General features: G+C 46.3%; 5 protein-coding genes across 5 annotated transcripts; 2 read left to right on the forward strand and 3 right to left on the reverse strand.

Annotated features, from left to right (window-relative positions):
- Positions 1–2,659: 2,659 nt before the first annotated feature.
- On the forward strand, positions 2,660–6,305 carry PFICI_03176 (uncharacterized protein; the record flags this gene model as incomplete). The annotated part of the gene is made up of 3 exons (XM_007831757.1): positions 2,660–2,685; positions 3,981–6,219; positions 6,282–6,305. 3 exons carry the CDS (start codon positions 2,660–2,662, stop codon positions 6,303–6,305), a joined length of 2,289 nt encoding a protein of 762 aa, XP_007829948.1.
- Positions 6,306–6,729: 424 nt separating this feature from the next.
- Positions 6,730–7,051, reverse strand: PFICI_03177 (uncharacterized protein; the record flags this gene model as incomplete). Its single annotated transcript, XM_007831758.1, has 2 exons — positions 6,730–6,977; positions 7,030–7,051. 2 exons carry the CDS (start codon positions 7,049–7,051, stop codon positions 6,730–6,732), a joined length of 270 nt encoding a protein of 89 aa, XP_007829949.1.
- Positions 7,052–8,092: 1,041 nt separating this feature from the next.
- Positions 8,093–10,210, reverse strand: PFICI_03178 (uncharacterized protein; the record flags this gene model as incomplete). Its single annotated transcript, XM_007831759.1, has 9 exons — positions 8,093–8,311; positions 8,381–8,731; positions 8,788–9,263; positions 9,331–9,383; positions 9,459–9,574; positions 9,626–9,871; positions 9,919–9,989; positions 10,048–10,097; positions 10,155–10,210. The coding sequence occupies 9 exons, from the start codon at positions 10,208–10,210 to the stop codon at positions 8,093–8,095; spliced, it is 1,638 nt and encodes a 545-aa protein (XP_007829950.1).
- A 1,976-nt stretch (positions 10,211–12,186) lies between these two features.
- PFICI_03179 (uncharacterized protein) lies at positions 12,187–13,886 on the forward strand (the record flags this gene model as incomplete). The annotated part of the gene is made up of 5 exons (XM_007831760.1): positions 12,187–12,423; positions 12,526–12,993; positions 13,270–13,353; positions 13,557–13,670; positions 13,836–13,886. The coding sequence occupies 5 exons, from the start codon at positions 12,187–12,189 to the stop codon at positions 13,884–13,886; spliced, it is 954 nt and encodes a 317-aa protein (XP_007829951.1).
- Positions 13,887–14,804: 918 nt separating this feature from the next.
- PFICI_03180 (uncharacterized protein) lies at positions 14,805–15,744 on the reverse strand (the record flags this gene model as incomplete). The annotated part of the gene is made up of 4 exons (XM_007831761.1): positions 14,805–15,229; positions 15,290–15,393; positions 15,594–15,669; positions 15,720–15,744. 4 exons carry the CDS (start codon positions 15,742–15,744, stop codon positions 14,805–14,807), a joined length of 630 nt encoding a protein of 209 aa, XP_007829952.1.
- Between the last annotated feature and the right edge of the window lie 1,572 nt (positions 15,745–17,316).

Raw genomic sequence — 17,316 nt, forward strand, 5'->3', positions numbered from 1 at the left:
TTTCTCTTTTCTTTTTTATTTTATAAAACTAATAATAATTTAGCGTTAACGCATTATCCAGTTTTAATAAAATTCAAATAATTGTTAAAATTATAGGAAGTTCTTTATTAGGCCTTGCTAACTAGATTGCGACCGTGAACGGAAAACGGGACAAGCTAATGGCCAACCAGGAAAGTCAAAATATAGCTATCCAAAAGCTTAAAGAATTCCGTCAGCAGTATAAGGAATTAACTAGAAACAAGCAAAAGTTGGCTAATTAGCTCTATCGAGACAATATAGAGAATCGTATTAAGGAGCTAGAAAGAGAATTAAAGGACGTCAAAGAGAAGCTCAATAGTTTTTATACCGACCTGGAGAATAAACGCAAGCTATTAACAGCCGCTATTAATAAAAGGGTCAAGGCCAGATTGCAGCTTGCCAACGGAGGACGCCACCCAAGCCAGTATTATCGTATCAGCAAAAAATATATTGCAATCCCTTTTAAAAACGCATCGAATAAGGTTGCTGCGCTTTCCATCTAGAAGGGGTTATCTTAGGTAGCTAGAGCCGGAGCTCGACTATCGGGGCCCAGATTACAACAGCTAGGCTAATTATTGGCTCACAGAGCTATCGATGTCGCACCGCTAACGGGCTGACATACAATGACTTTAGTCATTATTATTATATGCTTAAAAAGACCAGGACCATGGCTATATATCCAAATTTTCCAAACTGGAGGCCGCTATCTGTTTAGCAGGGCGAGATGGCAAATCACAAATGCCCAACGTGGGGTGCCGTGCGTTGCTATTTATTCCCTGATTTTGTGTTGAGTGGTATCTCCATTGTATCAAGGTATTCAAAAAAAAAAAAAAAAAGAAAGCAAAACAAGCGCTTTTCCTTCGCCGCATTATCCCGCTTGCCGGTGATGGCATTGATTCGATCAACGTTCGATTTCGCAATGAGCTCGTACAAGGAAAGTGTTATGCATTCTCGGTCGTCCAAGCTTGAAGTGAGCCATGCCGAGAGTGTGCTGTGCAAATCCAGGATCATCCTATCCCAGTGTGGTCGGAGGAGGTGGAAATAGCGCAGTAGCAAAGCCGCGGCCCTTCAGGACATCTAGCATTAAGGAGTTGATGAAGTGGTGATGGTATTCGTCCGCAAGACGTGACTTTGTTTGAAAGAGCAGACAAACAGCACGAGAGTCGCATATGGTCACATCAGCATCGGAGAGCCCATCCTCCTCTATTTCCTCGTCATCTGAATCGGGATCACGCTGCTTGCATTAAATTTCCACACTGACTTTTTCTACTTTTTCTTTCGGGAATCGCCGTCTGGTGCTGGAGTCAGTTCAGTATTTTCCCAAACTTATTCGCGGAAGCCACTCTGCGTTTCGAAACATTGCTCGAATCTGAAAGTGTCGAGTAAATCGTATCTCAGTGATGGCCACCAGCTTCAAAGTTGCCCAAGACGTTAGGTTCATAATAGCAATCATTAGTTTTTGGCTTGACTGGAGGCCTCTCATAATCATCTTCTTGGTCTGGTTCAGATGCATGTACCTCGGAAACGTCATCTAGCTCTGAGTCGGACGAAGACTCTTCAGTAAGGGTTACCATCGGTGCGGTTCCATCAGTGGTAGTGTGTGTTTGGCTAACAAGTACCACGATACCGACAGTCGTATTGCCACAGACTACTTGCAATTTCTGTGATTATGAGCTAGCTGAAAGCTCCTCTTGAGTAAGAATTGACTGCAAATCTACTTCAGACTCGTCATTAGAAGTTGTTAGCTGGGAGTCGACTGCAGATTCTTCGTGGGGAGTTGTTAACTATAAGTTGACTATTGGCTCGTGTACAGTTGTTGCCGACACAATCCCAACCTTCAGGCCGCCGCACGAACGGCAAATAAGCATTACGAAATCACCAAGCTTCTTGCCACCAAGGATTTCAAAAGATTGCAGGACACCTCCCCAGGATTCTCCAGTGTGCTTGCAGTTTTCCGGCGGTGGCTCGGAATAAATGCTTACGAAGTTGGTTGGATCCGCGGCGCGATTAAGCGTAACATCATATAGGCCCAGGAGAAAGAAGGAAGGGTGACTCACAAGCTCATCGGGCGCTATAACAAGACGCAAGAGAACATAAAACTCTTTCAGAAGGCAAATTTCGTGTAAACTGCGGCCACCGTCAATCTTTATACCGTTGTTGACGTTATCATCCACAAAGGTACTATTGCCTTCGAAAGCCATACCAAATTGGTGATAGATTAGCTTCTCGCAGCATCTGCGGTTGTCTTTGAAATTGAGATGCAGCACAAACATCTTCTTATCCTGGTCGGGTTCAATTCCAAACAGGGTTCTATGCAGGTCATCGGGGAGGTCCGTGGCACTAGATTCGAATGTATTGGCAAAAAGCCAGATTCTAACGTGCAGATATTGCTAGTCACCTCTCTATTTATTTCGTTCGAGGGGAATAAAACAAAGTTAATATCGGCTTTAGAAAAATGCATGGAGATACCGATATAATGGCGACTGATACAGATTTGTAGGGCTAATTACAAATGTCATTTTGATATGGTCAGGCAAGAACTTTCGGAAACTAATAACAATTTGCTCTTCAGCGTAGAGCAGGCCACAGTTCCACCTGCGCGCCATCTTGATCAATAGCCAAGAAAGCTTCCCGAATAACCATGATGGTGATGCAATTCGATGTTAGGTGCGTCGAGGACTGGGTAAAGTCTGGAGCTGGAACAAACAAGGCTTAGTGAATACAAAAGGTGGAGCAGGTACTGGTCACCAAGACGGATCAAGTACCGCAATTGCTGTGTATCTGGATTTGTCATGCCAGTTGGTGCTGGCAATGTATATAATATGAAGGTTGCGGAGATGTGTAAATGTGTAAACGCCGCGAAAGGCATGGCGGCGTTTGGAACACGTGCATGGTCGCAAAGTTGCGTGAAGTATGAGCAAGGAACGAAAAGTGGGCGGCAGGGATAGTAAGTGACCTTATGCGCTGCTATTATTGGTTCTGATCGGGAAGCCTCGGTACAAGTCTGATATAATCAGTAACATACATATATGTATGCAACAGGAATCAGAGGAGCGACCGTGCAAACTACTTCCGAATTAATTCAAAAACCACTTTGACAGCTATCTCTCTTATGAGCCATCAACGGATCGACCACACTTATAAGGAATGTCAAATCATCATAATGAATTCGGTATCGACCCATCCCACGAGCATAACTTTCGTCTAATCGATAATACGGAGAACGTCTTACAGCACCCCTATTATTCGTATTTACCGACCCCGCCGCCACGATTAGCACCTTTTATTTATGCTTATAATTCTTACCTTTTATTATAGCTTATCCTTTTTTATTTTTTATTTAAAATAATCGATTAAAATTATATAATAGCTTATAATATAAATAACTTTTAATCTTCCGATATTAAAAATATAATAATTTAATTTTTTATAATAAAGGACTTTTTACCGGTTTTAATGGTAATTTTTAAATTAAATACGTATTAAGTTACCGGGAGCTTTATTTTTGCCTTTAAAATTATAACCGATTCGAATAAAAAGATTTATTAGGGTTACCATAAAGGCAAATATTTTTTTCCTAACGATCCGGTATATATATTTCCGCTTTAAAATACTAAAACTAAAAATTAATTTTATATATAAATAAGCAAAGCAAAACCGCTTAAATTTTTAAAATACTAAAATAATAATATTTTTTAATAAGGAATTAGCGCTAACGCTTATTTAATTTCCTAAAAAAGTCTTAAATATTATTATTATAAATTATAGTTATAATTAAATATTTGCCGAAAAATAGAATTTACGTCGAAATTAGAATCTATATACTAAAATTTTACTTATATCCACTAAAGATCCGAGAATTCTAATTATTAAACCTATAAAAAACCGGCATTTAGGCTTTAGAATTCGCATAGCAGCACCCCGAAAATAAGGTGATAAAAAGCGACTTAACGCAAATTCAGCCGATACGGTCAGCGCCAGAGACTCGCCATTGCGCGATCAATTATCAAGAAGCCAGCCATACTCATCCTCGACGAGGCAACGAGTGCGATAGATGTCCGTGGCGAAAAGATTGTGCAGGCAGCTCTCGAACGGGCGGCCCGAGGTCGAACAACCATTGTGATTGCGCACCGACTCTCCACCATCCGAAACGCAGATCGGATTATTGCACTTGGAAACGGGAAGGTGATTGAATCCGGCACCCACGACAGCCTTGTTCATCTCGACGGTGGAGCCTACGCGGGGCTTGTCAAGTCTCAAGCTTTGTCTCTTGATGGTAAAGAAGAAGAGAACGCGGAGAGCTTTGCAAAGGGCATATCATCAACACTCGAATACGAAAAGAGTCTTGTCATACCCCAGTCTACTGAACGCCCATGTGGGGACTCGAGGAATGATAAGCGGTTACAGCGCGGCCTATTCAACAGCTTTGGCGTGTTCTTTCTGGAGTCTCGTGAATTTTGGAACATTATAATTTCCTCAATAGTCCTCTCTGCAGGAGCGGCTTCCGCACGTCCCCTACATGCGTGGCTTTTTGCCAAATCCATCGACGTCTTCAAGTATCAGGATGACTACGCGAGACTTATGAAGGATATGAGCTTCTTGTGTGGCATGTGGGCAGTTTTCGCTGCCTCTGCTGGTATCGTGTACCTTCTGACTTTCATATCTTCAGCTCGTGTGGCATCATTTATCCGATCAAAGTATCAAAAACAATACTTTGAAAGTCTTATCCATCAGCCTGCACCATACTTCTCTGAAGAAGGACACTCGGCCGGAACTCTCGCCTCTCGAGCCAAAGATGACCCAACGAAACTCGAGGAACTAATGGGCACGAACATGGCCATGGTGCTCGTGTCACTATTCAACATCATTGCCAGCGTCATCATGGCCCTTACATATTCATGGAAACTAGCATTGGTTTCAATCTGTGTCATTGCGCCCGTCTGCCTGATCTCCGGCTACTTCCGCTTTCGCTATGAGCTCCAATTTGAGAAACTCAACGACGAGGTGTTTGCAGAGAGTTCGCAATTCGCATCTGAAGCAATCAGCGGGATCCGAACTGTTTCGTCGCTCACACTGGAAGAATCTATTACCGCTAGGTTCGAGAGACTCTGCTCTGGCCATGTCATGTCGGCATACAAGAAAGCGTGTTGGGTAAGCCCAGTGCTTGGGTTTTGCGATAGTGCAACTCTGGGCTGTCAAGCTCTTGTCTTTTATTATGGAGGCAGTCTGTTTGATCGCGGAGAGATTGGCCTAGTCGCCTTTTTCGTCTGTCTCATGGCAATCATGAGTGCAGCTGAAGGTTTTGGCCAGAGCTTGAGCTTGGGTCCGAATGCTGCGCAAGTCACTGCAGCTTCAAATCGCATCCTCGATGCAAGGAATTCTCGTATTGTGGAATCTCATGATGGAAGGTCCTTGGATCAGACGGCAGGAGGGATGAAGATTGAATTTTGCCATGTTCGCTTCCGGTATCCCAATAGCGAGATGCCCCTTTTCAGTGGGCTGAACCTTACTATTGAGAAAGGCCAATTCGCCGCCATTGTTGGGGCCTCCGGGTGCGGCAAGACAACACTCATATCCTTGCTGGAGAGATTCTATCAGCCTGAAGATGGAAAGATCTTGTGCGATGGACAAAACATTGCAGACCTTGACGTCTTTCGTTATCGCAAGCAACTCTCACTAGTTGCCCAGGAGTCCATGCTTTTGCAAGGCAAGTCATCAATCATGTTGTTCCAATTGGGGATTACCACTAAATTAAGTATCCTAGGCACTATTAGGGAGAACATTCTCCTTGGGGTTGAAGATCCCGCCACTGTCTCAACTGATCGATTGCACAATGTTTGCCGCGATGCCTTGATCCACGACTTCATCACATCTCTCCCTCATGGCTACGACACCATCATTGACGGTATCTCATTATCCGGTGGCCAAAAACAGCGAATAGCGATAGCCCGAGCGTTGGTACGCGAACCCCAACTCCTTCTCCTAGATGAAGCGACCAGTTCACTTGACTCGGAGAGCGAAAGGCTTGTCCAGCAAGCTTTTGAGCGCGCTAGCTACGGTAGAACAATCGTCTTGGTCGCACATCGGCTTGTTACCGCACAGAAAGCGGACGTTATTTTCGTGCTAGGTGAAGGAGGCCACCTTTTAGAGAAAGGAAGCCATATTGAACTCATCAAGCAAAAGGGGGTATATTTCCAGATGGTGAGTGCCAATCCTATCTAAAGACTTCCAGATTTTCGTGCTGACGAGTATACACAATATAGTGTCAAAGTCAAGCTCTTGATTGATCGGTTCAGGGTGCCTAGTCCCCATGTGTAATATGCCGTCTCGAGTCTGTCGGCTGTCAACAGTTCGAAGGATATTGGTGTTCAAGTCAGGGGTTAGCTATGCTTTTGAAAGCATAGATATGGCAATAGATAGATTGGAAGACCTACTAGGACTTAGGAGAACAAATCAAGATACTACACCATCCCCCAAGCATACCTCGCCAGTCCGCAGATACCATAAATGGTGCATCAAAACATCCGAACGAGTTTCAAAAGATTTGACTCAATGCAATGCTGCTTATCAAGACGCACGTTGTACTTATCCTGTTTACTGAGCAGACCTTCTACTAATGAATACCCTTACATGGCCATTTGGTTCACCGCGTGATCTCAGTCCACTCATTCGGACTACAACGGCGTCATCTTTGGGAATTGTACCATTCCCTTATGCTCCTGTACCACCACTGGCACGTCCACCCTTCTTGCCAGCCTCATGAGGATCAACCTTGCCATGCGCAAATTCACCGCCGCCACTGCCGCCGCTGCCGCCACTGCTTTCAAGACCACCACTTGAACCTCCGGAAGTGTGTCCGCCCTTCTTGCCGGCCTGGTGAGGATCAACCTTGCCGTGAGCAAACTCGCCAGTGCCAACGCGCTTGTCGACTCCACCGTCGAGACGTTTGCCGTCGTGCTCTGTAGAGATGTTAAGTCAACAGTCAAGGGATGGTGTTGGAAGCAGACTAACCAGTGGGCTTGTAGTCAGACATGATTGTGAGAAGGTTTAGACAGCAGGTCTTGCAATTCTGATTGCTTTTGCTTGTGCAGTAAGTAATAGAAGATATAGAATAAGATTGATGACGGAAAATAATGCTTCAAAGGGAGGGTGTCACGGCATTATATAGACATGCTTGCGGACCAAAATGCACCTCTCATCTCATCCCGCTCTTTCTTGTAACAACGAGAGTACGAATAAACGCATCGAGCGATCTGTCAAGTCAACGACGTCAGTATCACCGTCATTACCTTCCAGTAATTTCTTTGTCTTGAGCTCAGCAAACTAGGTTGCAGATGCAATATCACATACTGCCAGATGATATCAAGGGCGTCAATGGCTAAGGCTAGCTCCGAATATTCAAACTGTACCGAGCATGCACAAGGTCCCGCGGCCTCTTCCGCCGGCAGCGTGAAGACGGAAAGGAAATACCATGTCTCCGGCACCTGGTGACTACAAATCAGTTCAAAATCGTAAGCGTCATGGACTTGTCACGTAATTAGCAACAGAATCCAGGTGCATTTGGTTCGTGTTGTGGACACTGGCTAGGTAGGCATTGCAATCACCCGGGGGACAATGGCATGATTGCTCGTGTAGCCATGTCAGGCACAGAAGTGATGATGGCCATATTCAAGCGACAACTCTAAATTGACCTCATCACCACGGTTGCTTTGCGGGGAGAGCTAGGGGAAGAGGAGAAAAGCAAGTGGTGCATTGATAGCGGCTATAGTGGGTCTCGGCGGAGACTCTGGTCCGGGGACATTGAGTACGTATCATTGTTTTCTTTTGTGACGACTGGCATCAGCCGAGGCAGCGTCCGATGGATTGGATTGACATCAGGAACTTTTCAGATGCAAAGTGTCATATTGGTGCCGCGGAGGCTGAACAGAGTTCCCTGCAGCCCGATCCAAGTGCCAAAGTCCGGGGATTGGGGTAGGCCAAGCCACCAACCCCGCCAGCTGGTTAACTTAGAGCCACAGCGACGGGACACCCAGAACACCCTTACTCCACGATACATACTCTACCATCTTTCCTCCTAGACCACCTGACGTTCGTTTTGTACATTCCGACCGTGCAGCTTCGCCAGCCAGGAGCCTGCCATAATTTGCCGGATCTTCTTGCCCCATATTAAGAACACAACCAAGACAAGATTGTTCGCGACCAGAACAGCTGCAAAGATACCCGAGATGACGACCGCGTAGCCCGTCTCCAACACCCAATCGAGCACGTTCACCGAGAGTCCAAAGCTGATAGCCTATGGTACAAGAGTGTATGGTCAGCAGAAGGTAAAGAAAAGAGTAATACCGTTTGTAGGGGGGTGTACCTGTTTCCCAATATTCATCGCGATAAGCATCTGTGCTGTATCCGTGTTGTACGAGTCGACAGCATACGCAAGAGCGAAAGAGAAGAAAAAGTATGCGGACCATTGGGTCATTGCCGCCCCGAAAAAGTACCCGATGTAATGCAGATTGAATTGGCACGTTAGGCCATAGAGAACAAGGCCTAAAGGAGCGATTACCATTGCTGGTAACATGACAGGGAGTCTCATTTCGGCTTCGCGTATACCGTTGTTACGTCGGGTCAGTCTCGCAGCTAGGAGGTCAGAAGACGGCGCAAATGGTACTGCTAATACAAAGCCAATCAACGTTGCCAGTGCAATAAGACCGGAGCTTTCCTACTCTTGGGTTAACAACGAGCTCAACCGACGTAGTTTATCGTGCGAGAGCCCACCTCTGACCAGTTGTACGGAGGTCCTGTCAGCTTGATTGGCGCGGTATAATTGAAAACAAATGCGCCTAGGCCGATATAAATTCCGAAAGAAGTGATGACCCAAAGCACCTGTGGCACAAGGAAGTAGGTGAAAGATGTCACCATGGTCATGAAAAACCGTACTTCTGGATCATATCTCCCCTTCAAGCTAAGAGTTTGCATGAATGGAGTCCGCATCGGAATTGGCTCTAATGTGTGCTCCAGATTATCTTGCGAAGCTTTCTCTCCACTTTCAGAGTGATACGCGCCACTTGGTGCTGGCACTGTCGCCTGGTGCGCTGAGCGGTCATAGGAAGTCTCTTCGACAAAGAGGAATGCCAATACCAGCAGTGCAGACGCAAAAGCGAGGATGACGTAAAAGAAGAGCCTCCAAGAGTAGGGCTCAATGAGGAGATGGGAACTCGCGACGGGGGCTACAGCGCCGAGGCAGATGGCGACTGATGACAGTTTCGTATAAGTCAATGGCCATGGTTTCAACAGCTTGAACTGGCATGGTATACATACATGAGTATAAAGCAATTTGCCTGCCTCGTTCGTGCAGAAAGAAAATATCGTTACTGGCAAGTCGGAATTGTTAGTCTCATTCAATTTTGTAACAAGCTCTTCAGTCTGGATGTTTGTCTATCACTTACACCAGCTGGACAGGAATTGCCTCGCAAATACCCGAGCCAAAGGATGCAAAGACTCTGGCGACCATGAGGCCCGTGAAATCATTTGCTTGCGAAGCGCCAATGATCCCAACAACGAACTGGGAGGTATTAGAGGATACACGGAATGGAAGCTGGCTTCAGAGACCTACAAACAGCATCGATCCTAGCATGACCGGTCTTCGACCAAACTTGAGATACAACGGCACAAGAATGAGGGATCCAAAACCGAATGCAAGATTTGGATAAGAGATCAATCCCGACGCCTGAGCTGGAGTTACGTCAAATAGCTCCGAGTACAGGGTGATGTATGGCGATGGTCCCACCAGGAAGGCATTCCCAAGGAACGAGTATGCGCAGCAAATGAAGAGAATGATTTGCTTTTTCCATGCAGGCCACTGCTAAGAGTTAGACTCATGATTACAACAATTTGTTTTCCCCTCACATTAAGACAGTGGTTGGGATCTTGCGGAGGTACTGGGAACAACGCTTGACCCAATGCCGTATCATCACCCTCTGCATGACATGGTCCAGTAAGCATAATACCAAGGTTTGTTCTTGTTTCGCTACTGACCGACTACTTGGACATTCACAGTCCCCGGAATAGATCCTTCGTGAGCATGGCTTTGCTTGTCCATCAGCAAGGTACAACATTCCCCGCATCCAATCGAGGCAGCTCACCTGTGTACTAGATGTCGTTCGGCAGTCGAGACTGCAGTTCTTCCGCCGTCAACCATCGTGGCTCGAATTCAACGGTTTCAGCAGAGTTGAGGAAAGAATTTGCGCAAATGAAGTGCGTCCTTGAATACAGTCAGTCTGGAGGAGAAGAGCAATGGAGTCGATATATACATTATTACTCACATTGCACATCACGTCTGTTTTGCCAAGGTAGCAAATGCCGGTCCCCTAGAGAAATAATTGCGGGTAAAGAGAAGCGACCCCAATCAAGCGCAAGTCAGTAACCCCGGTAAGCAGCCCTGACGAAACCTGCAGACAAACCCTGAAAAATATCTACTTCATTGGCTAAATTCATCACATCATGTTTATCTAGCCGTCCAGTTCAGGTCGGATGCTTACAGCAACACTTGTCCAGACTGAATATTGTGGGATCATGATACGACCTCGTGTAGGGCAAAAACCAGTATTGCACTCCCAGCAATAGCAGACGTGGAGGAGGGATGTGCAGCAAAGGCCCAGTACCCCGCTATGGATTTGCTTTTGCACGTTCTGTCGAAGAGTCTTGTAACAAACTTGTTCCTTTCTTGCCAGTCGAGATACACCTCGTGTATCCTAAATAGAAAGTGATTGAACGTCCCGAGTGTACACACGACGTGCACAAAGCCTGATTTGGTTGGCACTGCGACGGGGGAAGAAAAACGACAAGAGGCCCAACGTAGCATTCCTATGAAGTGAGTGGGGGTGGGGATTTCGTTTGGGGTATGTACGGCGGCGATGACCATGTCCTCAAAACTCCAAATGGCACCGTCATTTTTACATTGTAGGCGATTGAAGACACCGAATAAGCACGGCAGGCTTCTCGGAAACTCTTTCTCTGGGCCTTGCTGATTTATTTAATTACATCCCAGACTCAAAACCGTTTTGATCTGGAGAATAAGATGGAGAAAGTCTTTGGCTTTCAATAGGGCTTGCAGCGCTGTCGTGCGAGCTGCATGGGTGAGGAAAATAGAGTGGATCGATTTGTACCTGAACAAATAAGCTTAAAATCTCAGCGGCCCCTCGCGCCGTTTTCCCAGTGCCGGTATACCTCTCTCCCGCGGCTAATACATGCCACCGGTTCGCCAAACAATGAATTTTTCTTTTTCGGTTTCGAGTACTCCTCTATGCGGGCGATCCAATTGAGAAAGGACCGTGAACCAAGTGTCTTGGACACGTCTTTGTAGTGATGTAACAAAGATTTATGAAGAATGAAACGTACCAAGTGGTAATAGGGTGGAAAACAGAGCTATCAAACATGCAAGAAGAACTACATGTGTACTCTGTAGTGGCGTACAGAAAGTATTGCCCATTTCTAGAGTCCTGCTTGGGAGTGGGGAAGATCAAGCTCTGTTTTTGCACACAAATATAGGGGCAATGTATTTGCGCCAACTGGGATAATTCCGTGAATCAATACTACATTGATGAAATTCTGGGTACCATTCGGAAGCTTGCCGCATAACATCTTCTGTATTAATTAAGACCCCTATTACATTGTATTGCTATATTATAAATCTGCCAGTCCGTGTGGAGAAATACACGCCAAGACAAAGAGGCGGCTCTTTTATGGCGCCAATGGAATGACTCCAGGCACTCTGCGAGTTCCTGCATATTTGATTGTAAAACGAATAAAGGCATTGGCTGGTAATGGAAGAGATCCGAATAAGGAAGGTCTCCTGTTCTCGGTCTGTATGTTGGTCGTGAGCTTGGCATACAGCGACTTCACACCCGGAATGTTGGTAAGCATCTTTGTCAGCTCAGCGGCATCTTGGCATATCACACTGTGGCGGAGGACAATATTTTAACAGCCTTGACCTTCTCATTATGGTTATGAATTCGATCGAGTACGCGTCACAATGGCATTTCGCCGCGGATAGTATTCGCGAAGTTATGAAATTCTCTACTTAATGGTTCCTAGAACTGAGCATGTTTCCACTGGGACTGAGCATGTTTGAGGTATCAAGCCGAGAGAACTCGACATTATTCACTCCTTGACATGATGCTTTCATTTGCCTTGAAAACCGCTGCCATCATTGCAGCCTTGGCGAACGCTTCACCTCTCTCAAAGAGGCAGACGCCAGCTTGCACGACTATTTCCCAGAGGGTTCCTTGGACCAATCTGACCTCTGAGGAGAAGACCAGTTACATCAATGCGGACCTCTGCCTGATCAATGCCCCTTCGAAGACGGGCTTTGAAGGGGCTGTTTCCCGTTGGGATGACCTCCAGTGGCCACATGTAAGTACTCCAAATTTGTGGTGTTTGTGATTCTTTGCATGTTTTTCTTCCCATAGATGTGTCTCTTTGAGAACTTATTTCCCTGTCCCGTATTTCATCAAGGGAAGTTTCTACGCGTGCATGACCATAGAGATTTCGATAACTAATAGCCGAAGTTACGTACACTCTGTTGGAGCCTTCCTTCCTTTCCACCGCTACTACATGACGGTCCACGAGCGCGCTATTCGCCAAGAGTGTGGTTACACCGGTCGCATACCGTACTGGGATGAAGTCAACGAGGTCTCCGATTTGGCCGGATCTGACCTATGGAAGGACGAGTACTTTGGAGGAAATGGAGTCGGGACATCGAGATGCGTTCAAGATGGTCCGTTTGCAAGTCTGGTTTTGCGCTGGCAACTGAATGGCCAAGTGGGAGATCACTGCTTGACCCGCAACTTCAACCAGAATTCTTTCAATGCCGCAGCACAATCCAATATTGATCGCTGCAACGCGATTGACTCATTTACCGAGGCTCGTAGCTGCTGGGAAGGCAGTCCGCACTCGGCCGGCCACGGTGGTGTGGGCGGCATCGTGAGTTGCTACCAATGCTATATGGCTCCTCTCATCACTAACATCTCCACGCCCAGATGGTTGACCCAACTCTGTCTCCCGGAGACCCCGTGTTTTTCTTACACCATGGTAACCTGGACCGTGTAAGGATTTCCTTCTATTTCTGCACTTCTTGTTGGCATGTATACGGGAGTTCCAGTCAGAGACAGCCTTTGCCTGTTTCCCATCGCGTGTCTTTTCGCTACTCATTCGGCACTTCATGAACCGTGGTAAGCAGTTGCTAACATATTGAATAAGTTATGGTGGGAGTGGCAGAAGCTGGACCCTGAGAATCGTATGTACGACATGGCCGGGACGAATCTTCCGGCTAGACTGGGCAATGTAAGTCTATAAACCCGCAACTCTCTCCATTTTGCACATCATTTTAGAACGATCCACATCACCTGAAAGAGTGTGCCACGAATACAGGGTTGCCACAGCCATATGATGGTTTAGGGAACTGTGTCTCTGCACGTAACTCGGAAACTAATTAGGAATTCCAATAAACATGAAGGTATTAACGAGCTAATATGCGTGGACTCAAGGTGAACCATGCCATTGTCGATTACTTCAATGATGGTGGCAATCAGACAACTCTCAATCATACACTTTACATGGACGGCCTGGCTGAATTGGCACCTAATATCACCATCAATGATGTGAGTAATTTCCGGTGTCGTTTCCCCCTCATTCCTTCGTTTCTTTCAGGTATATACCTTCGAGTATTATGCCTAAACACAGGAGTCTCGGAAAAGAAATGCCAAGACAATCTACTTGAGGCTCGTGTTTTCACCGAAGATGGTAGTTACTAACATGTGCCCCAGATCATGGACCTTAATGGCGAGGTAATTTGTGCAGAATACATTAACGTCTAGTGTTTGGAGAAGTCTTGGAAGTTGTATAAACGTAGCTCACTCTAGAGCACAGTTCTGCCATAACTAGGTACCTTTCGGAGTGATAGCCGAGAAACAATGTAGCATTTTCTGTGTTATTAGATATTCTATCCTTGAGTTGAATGCCAGGTGGTCGGGGTCTGGCTTCCGGCTTGATGTCATGCTAATTCCGACGTTGGCCAACTCCCAGGAGCTGAACTCCGGGCGCAATCACATTCCTGAACAGATTACAACTGGCATAATGAGTTGCTACTACACCTGATCTTGATTGACCGACAGCCTGGTATGACGTAGTGGACTTTTATTTATCATGGTGACCGTGTCAGGGTCCCCAAGGGATGTCACATTAACCATTTGAGCCGTCCCGGCCCTAGAGCGACCACGCGAGATCCGATGTGGGAGCACTCGAGTTGGTGTGCACAGTACGTACCCACGTGTGCCGCGTGGCAGCACCTGTTTTTGAAGGCATGCCGGACTTTGATCTACGGGAGCTTAGCCCAAGTAGTCTAAACTCTGTCTGGAGCTTTCAATCACAGAAAGCAGGAAGTGGAGTGCTCAGGTGGAGGGATTGAACCTGTGTGTGTGTGTACAGGAGCGTTTGCACGCAGAGCTCACCGAGAAGGTGTTATCCTCTTCGCCACATTGAACACTCACAAAAGTCCGCATTATCCAGGAACCCAACGAATCTGCTGTACCAAACACATTTCTTTATTTGACATGTGGCGATTCTCGTCTCGGCAGTTATGCTGTTCTCTCAGCCTGACCGTTGGCTCCAGCATGTTAGGCTTATCGTGGTATTACACGAGTAGTGAAGATGTTGTTGTTTGAGAGAATCCATACTTTTTATCATCTCCTATATACTTAGACCTCTATATTTTACCTTTAATTACCAGGATATGATCATGTCCTCCGGCCGTCTTTGCTGCCCGCAACAATGACGGTTCGTACACCCAGAACAGGATTGGCTGGTTCGATATCGGGTGTTTGAACGAGTCCAGACGTCGATGTATCGCTCATGCTTCCATTTCGTGCCTTTCCACGTTCGGCTCCATCCAAGGTGTCTACTGACTTGAAGGCACCGGCTGGTTGCATTGGGTACGAAGTAACATCGATTTCATCCATCTTGATAAAGTTTTGTGTGGTGCTCACACTCACAACCCTCTTGATACCATCCATGTTCAATGTATCACGTCGGCGGGATGATACTCCTGTGTCGCGAGATCCTTCACGATTTCGATGGTCGGAATTATCGTACTCGGCATTGGTCCTCGTGGCAGCGTTGTCGCGCGTCGTGACCCATTGAATCACAACAGCAGAGAAGAGGACTATTCAATGGTCAACATGGCGTGCAACATTCTTGTCGTGTTGAATAGGTTCCCACTCACTGTCACAGTTACAACATAAGAGACATACCCATCCGGGTTCTCCATCGAGTGCCATCAACACTGTGAGATTGACCACACTTGATACGGTTGTTGAAGCTGCGCCACTGGGTCATCGAAATATGTCAGCTTCTCTTTTCTCCTCATGTTGTATAAATCACCAAGAAATCATCCAAGAACAGGTAATAACCAGCTGGCTGACGATATACGGAGGCAGAGTGTAGGGTTGGGATAGAGTTTGCAAACGACAGTCGGATCCTAGGAGAACATGCAAAAAGTGAGAATACAACGAATTTCCAGTACTTACATAAAGGTGCGGAGGGCAATACTTCGAAGTCGAGCATTGGCACTGGTACGGGGCATATCTTTGTACGAATACAAACCTGCGACGCGTGAGCTCGAGGGTAGGAAGTACCCGTGGAAGTGAACTTACTGAACAGCGGGTAGAGGAACAACATGGTGAGATAGATCTGATTGACGAGCATTAGCAATACCATCCTGTTGTGAGGTTACAGAAATAAGCAACATACGTTGACAACCAGATCGAATGAGATTAATGGAACAAGAACCGGGCGCTTCATTCCAATGTAGCAAACATTATTATCGATTCGGTTGATGCGACTAATGCGGGAGTCAGTGTACTGGTCGTGAATATAAGAGGTAGGATCGCCGTACTATATAAAGTTCAACACCGAAATGATGAAATAGATAGCTGCAAGCCATTAGAATCTATCCCTTGGGAGCGACTGCAAAAAACTTACAAAGCATCCCGAAAGAATTAAAGATGTACAGTTTAGATTGGAGTCGGGACTTTGTGCCGTTCCGTACCACGAACTGCAAGAGTAATTTAGTATCGCCCATCAAGTCATAAGTAGGTGAAGCCTTACTGCTTTTTCAACCAGAAACAAGTATATCAGCTGTAGAAAAGTTAGTTTCGGGGGCCGTACGACAAGCGATTCGTTCCTCACTCACAATCTAAGTACTATTGTCAGTAGTTGGTACAATCCCCAGTGGAAATCTTACTCACCTTAGTAGTGACATAACAAATCAAGCATAATAGAATGGCCGAGGAGCACAGCATGTAGTCAGTATTAATGCCGACTGCCTGCTTCAAGATTGCCGTGACAAAAACAAAGAGCCAAGAGTCGATAAATATGGCAAACACAAGCCAGACAACAAGTGGTAGCTTGTTCCAAGTCTTGATTGCCGATATTCGCCGGGCTGGGTTGTGTGTCAGTCATGTCTTCGATAATGACAAAAGGAATGACTGATATACTCAAGAAAATGGACAACACTGCAATCGACAGCATCGATATCATAACATCGATAATAAGAGCGCCAAGGGGCTCCGACCCCGCTGGAATCCGAGGCACGACGCGAGGAGACATCGGGACGGTATAAGCTGCTGCCCTTCATATGGTGATGGTAGTGGTGTGGTGGATTGCTGTAGGCAGATGATACAAGTGTTACCGGCCGCTATGTCCTTAGCATCCTCTCTCTGTATCTTCCTGGTTGTGTGCAGATGCGGGTTGCGAACAGATAATCGCCGGAATTTGAGATCCAAGCGTCGTGATCCAAATGACCCTGTTGAGAATTGACAGACCAGGGTAATGAGACAGCGAGACACTCGCTTGGGTCGTTGTTGGTATTCTCTTTCGGTGGAGGGCTTGTTACAGATAATGTCTCCCCTTCCCGATGCGAGAACCAATTCGTCGGCGTCAAAATACCATGAAAGTTCAGGGTCTGGTCTGGATTGATTTTAAGGGATGATATAAGAAAATTCGTCTACGAGCAACTCTGCCCGTTGTAAATCTGAAATACCCCATCCCTTCCGGCAGATTGCTGCGACATCACGACTCGCCTCCGCTTGGACGCGAGCTAAATCCTGGTAGTGGCCGCGTTCATAGTCGGCTTGGGCGAACTACGCCTGTGCGCCAGGTAGGGCGTGCAGTAAGCTGGCAGCAGTACGAAAGCCAGAAAGAGTAATGCTCCCCCACCACCACTGTACACTGGGACAAAAGTCAAGCAAG

This window comes from Pestalotiopsis fici (assembly GCF_000516985.1).
Source record: "Pestalotiopsis fici W106-1 unplaced genomic scaffold PFICI_Scf_2, whole genome shotgun sequence".
Classification (NCBI taxonomy): domain Eukaryota; kingdom Fungi; phylum Ascomycota; class Sordariomycetes; order Amphisphaeriales; family Sporocadaceae; genus Pestalotiopsis; species Pestalotiopsis fici.